This window comes from Watersipora subatra, chromosome 3, assembly GCF_963576615.1.
Source record: "Watersipora subatra chromosome 3, tzWatSuba1.1, whole genome shotgun sequence".
Taxonomy (NCBI): domain Eukaryota; kingdom Metazoa; phylum Bryozoa; class Gymnolaemata; order Cheilostomatida; family Watersiporidae; genus Watersipora; species Watersipora subatra.
The window spans coordinates 23,457,840-23,471,159 of NC_088710.1; the positions used below are offsets into that span (position 1 = coordinate 23,457,840).

A 13,320-nucleotide genomic window follows, 5' to 3' on the forward strand; every position below is an offset into this window, starting at 1 on the left:
ATAATAATTAAACATGAACAGTTTTGACCAGCATCTTGTCATTTCTGATTTTTGAACAGATTTAAAAGAACTGGAAACTTGGACACTTTTAGCAGTTCAGGGAATTAAAATTAAAAGGGCACATTTGTAGCAACGTTTATGTATTTCAAATTTATAAAGGGCTGAAAACCAACACAAAGTAAAATATCTTTGTTATTTCAGGCTAACTTTGAAAAAAAAAATCGATTCAGATACCCAGCAAAGCGCAAAAGGTCAAATTATCCAATAATAGAGAACATAATTACAATATATAAGTTCAATTATACATGAAACTGAAATCCATACAACTAGATACTAAACTCCAACAAACCATGACAGCACTCTAAACAATATAGTGGCAAGTTGAAGTGTGTAAGGAAATGTCATTAATTATGTTTTAGGCTATAAATTTAATTGCAAAGTTATATGCAGTTTTAGTGGATTTTCTCTTCATGAACAAGGGTATAATACTTTATTCCTACTTTAAACTAAAATTAACTTTAAACTTTAAGTTTTAATTTAGTGGCTTACTCTAGTTACCACCAATAAGAAACAGTATTAAACATGGCAAAATTCTTCCTAACAAACCAGTAATGAATTGTTGTGAATCTGAATTGGGTGAAGTGTAATGTATTTTATATAATCTTATGTTAAACTTTTGAACTTAAATATAAATCATCCCTTTGAAACAAGGAAAAAGCTACCATGGAACCGGAGAGCAGCTGTTATTTGTCACCTGTCAGGGAGTTCATTGATCTGGTGATTGGACAAATCAAGTTCTTCTAATGACGTCAATTTGGTCACCACCTCAGGAAAAGTTTGAAGGCCATGAGGTATTGATAGCTTAGAAACGCCAGTGATCCTCAGAACCTTTAGCTTTTGAAGTTGTATAAAACTAAAATAGAAAAACATGAGTAAATTTAAATAACAGAAACCTGTTTCAACTGATCATCCATGCCAACCCAAAGCCAAAAACAGGAGTTTAATTTAGAGCTGAGAATTGCATAATATCTAATTAACCACGTTCTATCAAATTTCAGGGTAGTTAGCCGCTTCACTAACTATACAAATTACTGCTACATTCAAGGTTCTACACTTTATGTTGTGCTTTAACTTCGGATAGATTAAGTGTAAAGGAATGAAAGATAAATTTAATTACTTTAAACTATTGGAAGGCCATTATAAGACAATAATTGAAACATACAGATCAATCCTTTTATTGAACACCACCTCTATTTGATTATCACTTTGACGTTAATTGGTATTTATTAACCGATAATAATAAGTGATCAGTGTTCACAAAACAGTATTAATATTGACTCAATTACATCAATAACAATAACAATTTTTTTGTTGCTGTAGTGGTGGCTATGGTTCCTGTTACATGTATAATGTACCCAAATAATTGATCATACAACCGCCAGGACTAACCAATGGAACATCGAATGAAAATTGATAGATAGGAAAACATAAATATATCTTTCTATATATATATAATTCTCAAAGTATATCCGTGTGTTGTGTATCGTATACCTGTCGGTTTTCCGGCTATAGATCTTAAGGTCTTGATATTCCTCATTCCGATGGATTTGGACTCACGACAATTTTCGCATCGGCGAGTGTTTTATGCGAATGCTCAACCACTGAGCTAGAACGCCATAGTGATCAGATAAGTTTTCATATAAAATATACAGCATGCGCGCTAATTATTTTAGCCTTAGGTTTTTCCCCAAAGATTTTGAACCTTGTTTGCTTTGGAGCTTGAACATAAACTCGAATCTTGGCTAAACTGGAGCATGCGCATTGCAATTAGCAAAGCTCCAGAAACGCTTGGAAATGGATTAGCATTTTATGCGTCATAAGTTTTTTAGGACAAAGGAAAACCATGTGGAATGACGCCTCCTCCACCAAATAAATTTGCTAGGGAGAAAGCAGTTCCAGTCGAGTTACCTTAAATTGGTTTAGAGGATGAGTCTCCTTTAAAGATGGAAAGTAAACAGGCCTTTGCTGTTTATATTTTGTTTTTGCTTCATTTTTTTGATGTAATTCTCTGTTGCGTTTTTTGATGTTTAATTATCTATTTCTATGATTTTAGTATTGTATTTTAACCTTTAATGCTTCGGATGTTTTAAAAGTCAAACATATGAAATGTTTACTTTTGCTTTCTTTTTCCGTTATAATAAATATAAAACATTTATTAAAATTAAACACAATCTGTATATACCCGTTTCTATTTGTATTATGCAGTATACAGTACAGCTTATGGTATACAATGTTGAAAGTAATACTTTACTGAAGTATATTCCAAATTTACCCAGGTTCTTTTGATCTGGAAACAAAATAAAATCTACATAATTTTATTTCATTGGAAAAAATTGTTTTTGATCTCGAAAAACTCGGTTAGCAACGCCAAAACAGTTCCGCTAGAACAGGTTCTACTGTAGGTTATTAAAAGCTATACGTTGACAAAATTATGAACTTTTAAATTAACATTGGTTTAAAAACCTTATTCTCATGATATGAAGTTTGAAAATTACAGCTGTTTGAAAAAAGTTTGAAAAATTTTACAGTTGTTTTTATTTTCTCTCTTAATTTATTTCAATTTCACAAAATTCTTTCACGATATGTAATTTATAAGTTAGAGTGGCAAATGTTGTTATATGTTAAATAAAAATCAATTTTCTGTCCAAAGACTTTTTATTACCCGGGCAACTCCGGGTAGTACAGCTAGTAGTTGTTAAATAACAGCTTATTCCCTTCGGTTTTAAATATGGGTAAAACTTTAGCACTTTTCATTTTTGTGGGAAAACACATTGTTTTATGCTCATGTTGAATATGTAGGCCAAATAATTTTGATAGCCCATGTGAACAGGCTTTCACTAATTTTAAGGAAATTCGATTCATGCCTTCTGCTTTGTGTTCATATAGAGCCACAATAACTCTCTGAACAATACACTCATGAACGGCTACAAAATTAATATTGAAATTTATTTATCCCTGACACCTTATGCTTTATATTTTTATTAGAAAAAGCTTACGCAAGTCTGGTTCATATTTCTGTAAAATGAGTGTTAAATTATGCAGCTATTTGTTTGTCACCAGTTATATCTTTAGAGTTAGAGTCTAAAAGCTCAGTAAATTTTTGGGTTTTACCTTGGTTTCGTCAACAATGATTATTTATTAAATTTCAAGGGTCATTAATTTTTTGTATTTCATGAGAATAGTAATCATCTTTTGCTTCTTTGATATGGGATTAAACTTTATTTTTTGCTTTTACATAGTTCTTTTTTAATTTAGGACTAAATGATTAAGCTCTGTACTTGTCTAATAAGACGTTTTTCTTTTGTATATCCGAATAAAGTTTTTTAGTCCTTCAAAGGTTTTTAAAGCTTTTGGGCTTGCAACAAGTCGGTTCCTCTATAGGAGCAATTTGGTCAAAAATATTTGGTTATTGTTTACGAAAAAACCTTTTGTTTCATTTTTGTATCATTCAAACCTAGGTGAATGACCGATGTTGCTCGAATAATAAAATAGTCCTTGCACAGAAAAGTTATCTTAGGTTAACACTCAAAAATAGTTACCACTAGCTGTGCTACCCGGCATTGCTCGGGTAGCAAAAAAACGTCTTTGCACAGAAAATTTATTTGTATTTAACATATAACAACATTTACCATTCTAACTTTCAAACAACATATCATGCGAGAAGGGTTTTGTGGAGTTGAAATAAGTTAAGAGAGAAAATAAAACAACTGTAAAGGTGTTCAAACCAATGTAAATTTAAAATTTCCTAACTTTCAGCGACCTATATCTTTTGATAACGTATATTGGAACCTCGGTTCTTGAACATAATCAGTTCCAGGAGGTAGTTCAAAAACCGAGTTGTTCAAGATCTGAAATATTTTTTCCCATTAAAATAAAATTATGCAAATTTTAATCCGATCCAAGGCAAAAAATCTTTGGTTAAGTACTTTTTCAAAATTTTACACCCTAAGCTGTACTTAGTAAGCTTGTACTTGTAGTTGCTATTTTACACCATAAGCTGTACCTGTATCCGGCGTTGCCCAAGTAATAAAAAAGTCATTGCGCAAAAAATTATGAAAGCAGCTTAGTCCACAAACCGCCAACCGGGTGCAATAATGGTTTTATTAACCATTTGCCAGAATTAATGACTACATAACGTTGACTATAAATGACTTTTTGAGATGTAGTTGGTTTCGCCACACATTTGAACATATATTTCTTCCAAGGATGGCGGCGGCGTGCCTATTTTATTTAGTAGCTAGTTTCCGGTGTGCGTGTAACAACTGAGAACTTAGCTGATACAAAGCCCGTAATGAAATAAGCTAACTCGATGACCTAAATACCTTAGACTGGTAGAATTGGTAGTCAGTACTCAAATGTTTACACAGCAATTAAAGGAAGTTAATATGGCAAGTTTTTAATTTCCCTTATTTGAGGCGTTTGAAACATTCATAATAATGTATCTGTAGCTGGATTTGAAATTTTATTCTAGCCAACTTGAGCAAATAAATAATAAAATTTATGCCAATAGAGACCCGTAGGACTAGACTTTTATTGCATTAACTGATGCAAATTTGAGAGATGGAGACATCATTTGGACAAGTCTGGGCATGTTTTTTAGCCTGAGCGTTTTCACCGCAATCAGTTTTTTCGGTTTTAATCTTCAGATATCTGGACAATGAGATTACCTAACACAACAAACAACATATCTTCTGATAAACAAAATAAATACTTTCTTTTAAAATCAACTCAACTTTGACGCAATCACATCTTTAAAGATAGCTCGGATAATAATGTGAGAAAATATAAAATATTTGTTTATTTTTCATTGCCTAGCACTAAATATTAACTTATTTGAACTGGTGCGATAATTGCAAAAACTTTACTACACATCTGTTGATAATGTCTTTAAGTACAAAAGTGCAAAATAAAGTAATTCAAGTTAGCGCGCATAATATTTCAAAAAACTTTTGCAAATTTTTAAAACCATATGAGCTATTTTCAAAAATCACCTGTTTTCGTTTAGTTATATTTTGTAGATTATTTGTACGATAGGACATATAAAAAATATTATATAAAAATATCCTTATATGAAGATTCTCTTTCTCATCAGATTTATCTGTTGCTTTAAATAACGCTCATGTTTACCCGGTAATATTTTGCAGTTTGTTTTATTTACATTAAATAAATAAAATAAAAATGATAGAAAAATTAAGGTGCAATGAAGGCCAATATGCACAGTAGCAGGGCAATTCGAGGTGCAGAGCCTGCGTTTACAGATGAAATTGTTAATAAAGAAAACGCGTGTGTCTAAGCAAACTAAGTCAGAACCAATCTATTCCAGAGAGTCCAGCATGTACCGCTTCAAAACAGACCTAAAATTGTCATGACTATCATTTTCCACAAGTGAATTGGCAAGGAACTCCATGCTATGACGCACAATAGGTGACCTGTCTATGGCAACCAGTAGAAGAGGGTGAAAAAGATAAAACAAATAAGGAATGACGAGTGTTGTAATGTGTTGACAAATTAATTGATATTTAAATTGTGTGAAGGCTAAAAGACATATTCTTAGTTGATATAGTTGTTGTGTAGGCAAAACATGAAAAATTTTTAACAAATGAGTTGTTGGAAAATAAGAGTTTTCAGGATACGTTATTCTAAGCAATCGATTCTGGATGATCAAAATTTTCTTTAAGTAGCTCATCAGAGAATTTCGCCATGATTCCAAGCAATAGACTAATATACTATTAGTTAGAGTATTATATAAAAGTAAAAGAGGCATTTCTGTAAAAATCAATGAGACCTGGTAAATGAGCCCTGAGCTTTGTCATAGTTGTTTTTTCAGTAGTTCCATGTGTTGTGACCAGTTCAGGGCACTATCCATTGCAACAGCTAAAAATGTTATACTGTTCGTCGTTTGTATGAATTGTCCAGTTCGAAATGTTTTTTTTTGTAAATTAAAATTTAATTTGTGAATTATGAATAACTATGAAGTTTTTTCTTGTCAACATTCAACGTTAGTTTGTTTTAGTAACACTATTTTATTATCAGATTAAATTTTTTGTTAACTATTGCTCTATCCTGATTCAAATTTTTAGCGGTATAAAATGATTTTGTATTATTGGCAAATAAACTAGTTTTAACTGTATCAGTACTTTTTACATGATCAATTATACATAAAAAAGTCATGTTGGTTCAATGATGGATCCTCCTGTTATGCCACATGTAATTAATAGAGGTTAAGATATTTTCTGTGTTATTATAACAATTTGAATACGATTTGAAAGATAATTTTAAATTAGTTCTAAACTTGAATTAGAAAAATATATTTGATCAAGTTTATTATTCAAAATAGAGAGATCTATCGTATCAAAAGACTTTGAGAAGTCAATGAGTACTACTGAAACAAAATCTGAAATCCAATTTGAGTTTTTGTAATATTTATTTCTTTAATTGCGTAATTACGCATTTGTTGGTTATTGAGATGCTCAGAAACTTGCGAAAAAACCGGCAGAATAAAAACAGGTCTATAGTTGTTAGATAACAGCTTATTGCCTCCGTTTTTAAATATGGGCAAAACTTTAGCGCATTTCATTTTTTGTTTGTAAAAGCGCGTTGTTTTATGCTCATGTTGAATATGCAAGCCAAATAATTTGATAGATCATGAGAATGAGCTTTCACTAATTTTGCGGGAATTCCATTTATGCCTTTTATTGTTCATTCCATAAACTAATTCAAATAAAGGTTTTCTAGAAATGAATAAAAAAAACTACAAAGATTAATTGCCAGGTGCTATGTTATAACTTATGTAAAAAAAATTGTCAATGATAAACTTTTGTGAAATATAATTGATGTTGTAATTTATAAAAAAATTTGAACCAAAAATCTATATTAGTTTTGCCATTTTATATTTAAACAAAGTTGATATATATAAATTTCTTTAATGGCAATAATTTCATTGCACAAATAGAAATGTTTTTCAAATTAGGCAATACAACAATAGTAAAACCAAAACAAAAAAGGGGAAAAAAGCACAAGTTAGCCAATAAAATTGAATAAATAGTCTGACAAATAGTGTTTAAAATGCCTTTCTCTGCTAAGAGAACGGATATTTGGTTGAAGATTGTTAAAGCAGCTGACAATGAAATTTTCAAAAGGATTGTTAGTGGTTGTATGCAATTTGTTCACATCACATAAGTTGAAATGAGTTGAGAACATGTAATAGTCATGTAAAAACGAGGACACAAACCATAAAAATCTTGAAACATTGAATTGAAGTAAAATAAATATTTAGCATAGGCAGAGTAAGAAGATGCAGAGATTTGGAAAGATCATTAGTTGGAATAATATATGCAGGATTATGATGCAAATTTGCAATGAGTCGAAATGCTCTTTTTCGCAACAAAAATAAATCCTTAGTGACATATCTTGGAGCTAGATTATAATAAATATGGATACCGTAAATATTATGGCAAAATATACACTGATAATAAATGCAATAGCGGATTTTGAGTTCATGTATGGCCTGCAAAACTGGAGCAGAGTCAATGACTTCGTGATCTTACTACAAATATTGTCGACAAAATTGTTCCAAGAGAGTCGATCTATCAAAACAAATCCTAGCAATTTTGTGTTATGTCTACAAGTGATGGATTGGCTGTTAAACTTAAGAGTAAAGTTTCGAAGGTTTTCATCAGTATTATAAAGAAGAAAGTGTGATTTTTGTAAATTGATTGTCATATGATTTGAGGTAAACCAGTTGCTGAGAATTTGCATGATGAGATTGCAGTTTACCTCAAGAAGTTGCACATCTTTTTGATAACTTACAAAAAGAGTATCATCAGCGTAGGCAAAGTATTTTGGAATAAGTCTACGAAGATTATTTACATATATTTAAAATAATACTTGCGCAATAAGTGACCACTGCGGAACACCAACATCTATTTCTTGTGTCAATGATTCCTTGTCATTCATGACAACCTTTTGGCCCTTTTTGTAAATATAGGATTGAATTATTTGCAACGATTTATTTTTAAAACCAGCAATTTCTAGTTTATGATATAATATTTTGTGATTGACACAGTCTAAAACTTTGCTGAAATCCAAAAACATCAAGCAAATCTTCTCACTTCTGGTTTTTAAATCCAAACATTCTGAGATTAGTTTATGAACAACATCAGTGCATGAATGACTTTTTCTGAAACTACATTGATTAGGATGTAAAATATCATTTTTGAATAAATGAGTGTTTTGACAAAACAAATAAGGATTAGATGACGGTAAAGTTGAATTTGAAAGTTTACTTGCGGTAGATACAAAATGTGAGTTAAGTTCTGAAGCTGACAAACAAGTGTCACAGCTCTGAGGTTTCTTATTTTTCACATTCAAAGCTTGCCAAAGCTTACACATATCACCAAGGTTTGACTTTTTAAAAAGTTTGTTGATAAATTTTCATTTTAATGAGATTTGTGACGAAATTGCGCTGTTTTTTGTTAAGCAGTCCAATCTTTGCAGTTTTTCAGTTTTTCTCTCAACTTTATATTTTGCTGTAGTTCTTTGTCAAGCCAGATAGGTAAAGATTCTGACTTGACTTATGTAGTTTTAAGAGGTGCTAACTCATTGACAGCCATAGAAAACCTTTGATTAAATAGGTTAATCATGTCATTAGTGTTCTTTTTAATCAAAATATCATTCCAGCTGATGAAAGAAAACTTATTTAAAATATTGTCAGAAATGAATTTGGAGTAATCTTTATAAGTGGTTTTCCAAAGAAATGATTTATGTGCAACACCAATTTTTCCTACAATAAATACTAAATTATGATGACTCATAGACAATTAAAGTACTCCAGAAAACTTGGCATGACAAGAAAAAATTGTATACACATGATGTATTAATGTCGATGAGTTTTCAGTTACTCTTGTGGGTTTGCCAATCAGCTGTTTTAAAGACAGTGGATTACATATTTTTCTTTTCCAATTGGAACTTTCTTTTGTGTTCAACAAATTATTATTGAAATCACCAAATACCAAAATTTCTTCAGTGTTGCTGTAACACTCTTTCACAAAATCTGAAAATTTTTTTATCCAATCTACTGTAGACTTTGGAGGTCTATAAACAAAAGGCACTATGTAAGGTCTCGAAATCACTGGAATGACTTTAATGGAAAGACTACCAGCAGCAAATTCGTTAATAGCAAAATCCAAACGCTTGAAATAAATGAAGTGGTGAATATAGCATAACAAGCCACCACCCTGGTTATATTTCCTACGTATCATTTCTTATCATATTGTAACCAGAAATTTTAAAGTAATCATTACCATGTCTAGCTCCAAGAAATGTCTCGGAACAAAAAATAACATTAAATTTATACTTAAATATCAAATACTTAACTTAATCCATCTTGGAAGATAAACCTCTTATATTTACATGTAAATGGGCAATGGAACATCCTTTAGAGAGATCAACCATTTAAGAGGTTCAGCATGACATAAACAATGAGTTGATGGTATACTTATTCTATATGAGATGGCATTCTGGTAAAATAGGGAGGACGAGAATTTAATCTTCAAGGACCTCAATATTTTATCATTTTTGAACAATCTTTCTACGAAGGCATCAGTGTCAGTATCTTTGATATCTTGATGTATTTTGTTGTCATCTGCATCGAGTTGGACACTTTACCAATAACTACATTCTCTTGAAAAGAATCTGGATCGATGGACAGTCTGCAAGATGATCCATCAAACAGATCAGATTTCCAGCAATCTGTAACTCCTTTAGCGATGTCCCGGGATCAAAACTGAATCATAGTTCTAAGATTGTTTGATTTGAAGTTGTAACGAGTAATAAGTTCAATGATGGCTGGCCCGTAATGACTGTTTATAGCTTTCTGTACCGTGTCTTGATTAAATGATTTATGGAGAGAAGAGTTTGGTCAAATTGCAACAACAATGTTGCTGTTTCCAACGAAAGCGGTCTTCTATTGAGCTGGTTGCTTGACAGCTGTTGTTGGAATACACCGATCAAAATCCATTATGGTAAGATTTGAAGTAGACCGCATATTTTGTTTGTTGAACAATTTAATTTCTGGGTTTGTACACACCGTAGCATTAGCTGAATGTTTTCTTAGTGGTTGATCTTGAAAAGAAATATTTCGCTTTGTTGTCTCAGCATAAGAACTATGTTGTTCCTTGAGCTCAACAGATAATGATTTTTGCATAGCTAAAAGTTTGTTATCAAACTGATTTGATGACCATGATGAATAGCTGATGAATTCATCCTTAAGAATTTCTGTAGAAATAGACGTTGATAGTAACTTGTAAAAGTTTTGTTTTCAAAGCCGCAACTCTGGTAATTAAGAATTCTACCGGAGTACTCAATTTTGAGCAGTTGTTACATGTTTCCGTAGTTTTTTTCGGAGGCAGTGTATGAAGCACTTGTTGAGGCTTCATGATTAATTGTAGACAGACCCAAAAGTACTGATTGAATATATGATGGAGAATTAGATGAAGACAGCGTTGAAAGCTCATCAATGCACTTTGTTTTTATTTGCACATTAAGAGCCTTCTATTGATCTTCTGTGAAGGTGGTAAATATCTGTTCATAGTGGGCAACAAAGATGTCAAGATTTGTAAGCTTGTTCATAAGTACTTTACTCATAGTGTTGTACAAATTTACAGTATACAAGGCCGAAACACTCGAGTGCACTACTAGACCAGAATGGTCTACATTCTCCTTGATCGATTCCACTTTATAGTTACATGTAGATGATAGGTGAACCACGAAACTATGTCTGAAAACCTCATAACTGGCAGCAGTACAATTTATTACTGTCTGTGTGGGGTTTCAGGTTTACCGATAATGTTGCAGGTAGTTTTAGTCTTTTCGGCATGTTCGATTTTCTTGTGAAGAGATTTGATCCTGGACCACATGTATGGCAGCTGATTGGGTTTCGATACTTCACTTGCTTTTTCTTCAGAATTCTGACTGTCCAGTACGTCTATCTGCCCTTCTTTATTAGTTTCAGAAGATGGTTTTCCCCTCTTTTTTGACTTAATACTCATTGCTTTTCAGAATTATTTCAAAATTAAAAAAGCAACAGAGAGAGCACAAATTTTTCAGCCTGCCCTGACAATGCACCCAACGTAACTCCCTGATGAGTCAACTCAACTTGATGAGTCAATAAACAAATACAAATGAAAGTTTTCTAGAAAAAAGCAACATAAAAGTTACAAGGATTAAATTTTATGTATTGAGAGCAATAGTTTGTTTTATTGTTATAAATTTCAATCAATAGATTTAACTTTTATACATAGTTCAAAACTTAATTATTACAGTGTCAGATTTTGTATGTGCTAAGGTATCAACAATCATTTTTGCTTAACATTTGTTAGAACTGCTGTCCAAAATTTTAGTAAAGTCAGCTCTTCTAGTGTTATGAATAGGCTTCCTATTAACTCAGTAGTTTTAACATGATACATCTTCCAGATAGGAACTCCATAAAGTATGACATTAGTTTTTTGCACACAACTAGTGGGAAACTGTAGCTAATAAAGTTTTATCACGACATAAAAAAAAATTCAAATTTTTGTTAAGGATTAATGAAAGCTTTCATATTCAATTTCGATTCCCACCTTACAAATACTGGTAGAGTGAGCTATCATCACAGTAAATTTTAACAGTATTCAACTTCAAAAATATTTTAAATTTTTCAGCCCCATATGATTCCTTCATATGTTTCTATTTTCTGTGTTTTATGCTTTCTTTTAAAGTTGAATCTTCTTTTAAAGTGGAGTGTAGGAAATTTGTTGGATAATAAATAGCATAATCTATATTTATACAATAAATTGATAATGATATATTCAACAACAGCTTCAGAATGGACTTATGTTAAAGTGATATTCAAATCATTTTATCAAATCTGAACCTTTATTTAATAATGAAAGAACTGTGTAACTAACATAAAATTTGTTGTCAATGCTTGTGGACCATTGTGAATATAACTGTGTGGTACTTTTCACCTGATGATCACTGCAAACAAAAGTTATTTTGGTAAATATTCTATGTTAGATGGTTTGCTTTGTTTATTGTTAAATAAATTCTGGAAACGGTCATCCGCATATACAGGAAAAAGCAGTACTACTCATTTGACAAAACGTATTGATAAGATTAATAATTTTCACCCTCATGTACAGTATATATCATTTGAAAGGGAAAATTCTGAAGAACAAGATTATGCCCAATATTCGAAAATATTCTCAGATTTTTATCGCTGGGGGTGGATCTACCGAAAGGCAGAGTTATTGCAGGCTATGAATGTTGTTAGTGAAAATTGAAAATATAGGATACAAACAAACTCTTTTATACAAATTGGTGGCCCTGAAAAGGGCGGTTGGGTTATTGTTGGTCTTCAGAAGGACTGGTAAGGTGTCTTGAGCTGAGCATTAGTATTTTATTGGCCAGCCCTTGTTCTTGATCACCATCTGACACCGTCGAGGCATGCTGTTTACCAACTTTCTGGGCTCTTCAGGAGTGATGATGTGATGCCAAGGATTAATATAAATCACTCAGAAATGATTGTGTTAAATTAATCAATGCTTTGTTTGAAAGCACATCTTCTGCTGATCAGATTGATATATAATATCTGGCATGGCATCATAATTGGCGGGAAAATAGAAAGCAAATGGAAGATCCATTCGATATAGAGTGAACAAAACAATGTGATTCCAAGTTTATGCACACCACTGTAAATGCCCCAACACAGTTTTACTAATGTTAACTTTTTAATATCACTTACATTGCCTAAATGTTGTCAATAATATAATTTCAGCCCTATTTTATGTTGTTGACTTTAAAATGGACATCAAGTTCAATATTTTTATACCTATTTCATACCAACATAAAGTTACATATACTACATACATGTATATGTAATTACTTCATGATTTTCCAATAATAAACTGTAAGGAACATAAAGGTTATTACACCATTTTTTGAATTTTTCCTGGTTATTTTTTTAAAACTTGAAACAAAATTTTTGTGTTATTCTATATATAAATATTATTGGTTGTAAATGCATAGAATCTTTTTATTTTACTCTACAGTGATGATGAACAGTACAAACTGCAGGCGATTTGGTTAAGGCATATTATTTTAGAGTAAAATAGGTAATCATCTTATCATTTTATGAAGTACAGTAGTATAAGTAAAATATGATAGAAAGTGTTTGAAGTTAAAAGAGCTCTAGCCGACAATGGTAATGGTTCTGGCAATTTT

General features: G+C 31.5%; 1 protein-coding gene across 1 annotated transcript in view; it reads right to left on the reverse strand.

The window, feature by feature from the left end:
* Positions 1–13,320, reverse strand: part of LOC137390442 (leucine-rich repeat protein lrrA-like) — a 65,743-nt gene that overhangs the window by 30,139 nt on the left and 22,284 nt on the right. Inside the window, exon 9 of the mRNA XM_068076775.1 lies at positions 755–913. Within this exon, the coding sequence (XP_067932876.1) occupies positions 755–913 (159 nt within the window). The remainder of the gene's footprint in view (positions 1–754; positions 914–13,320) is intronic.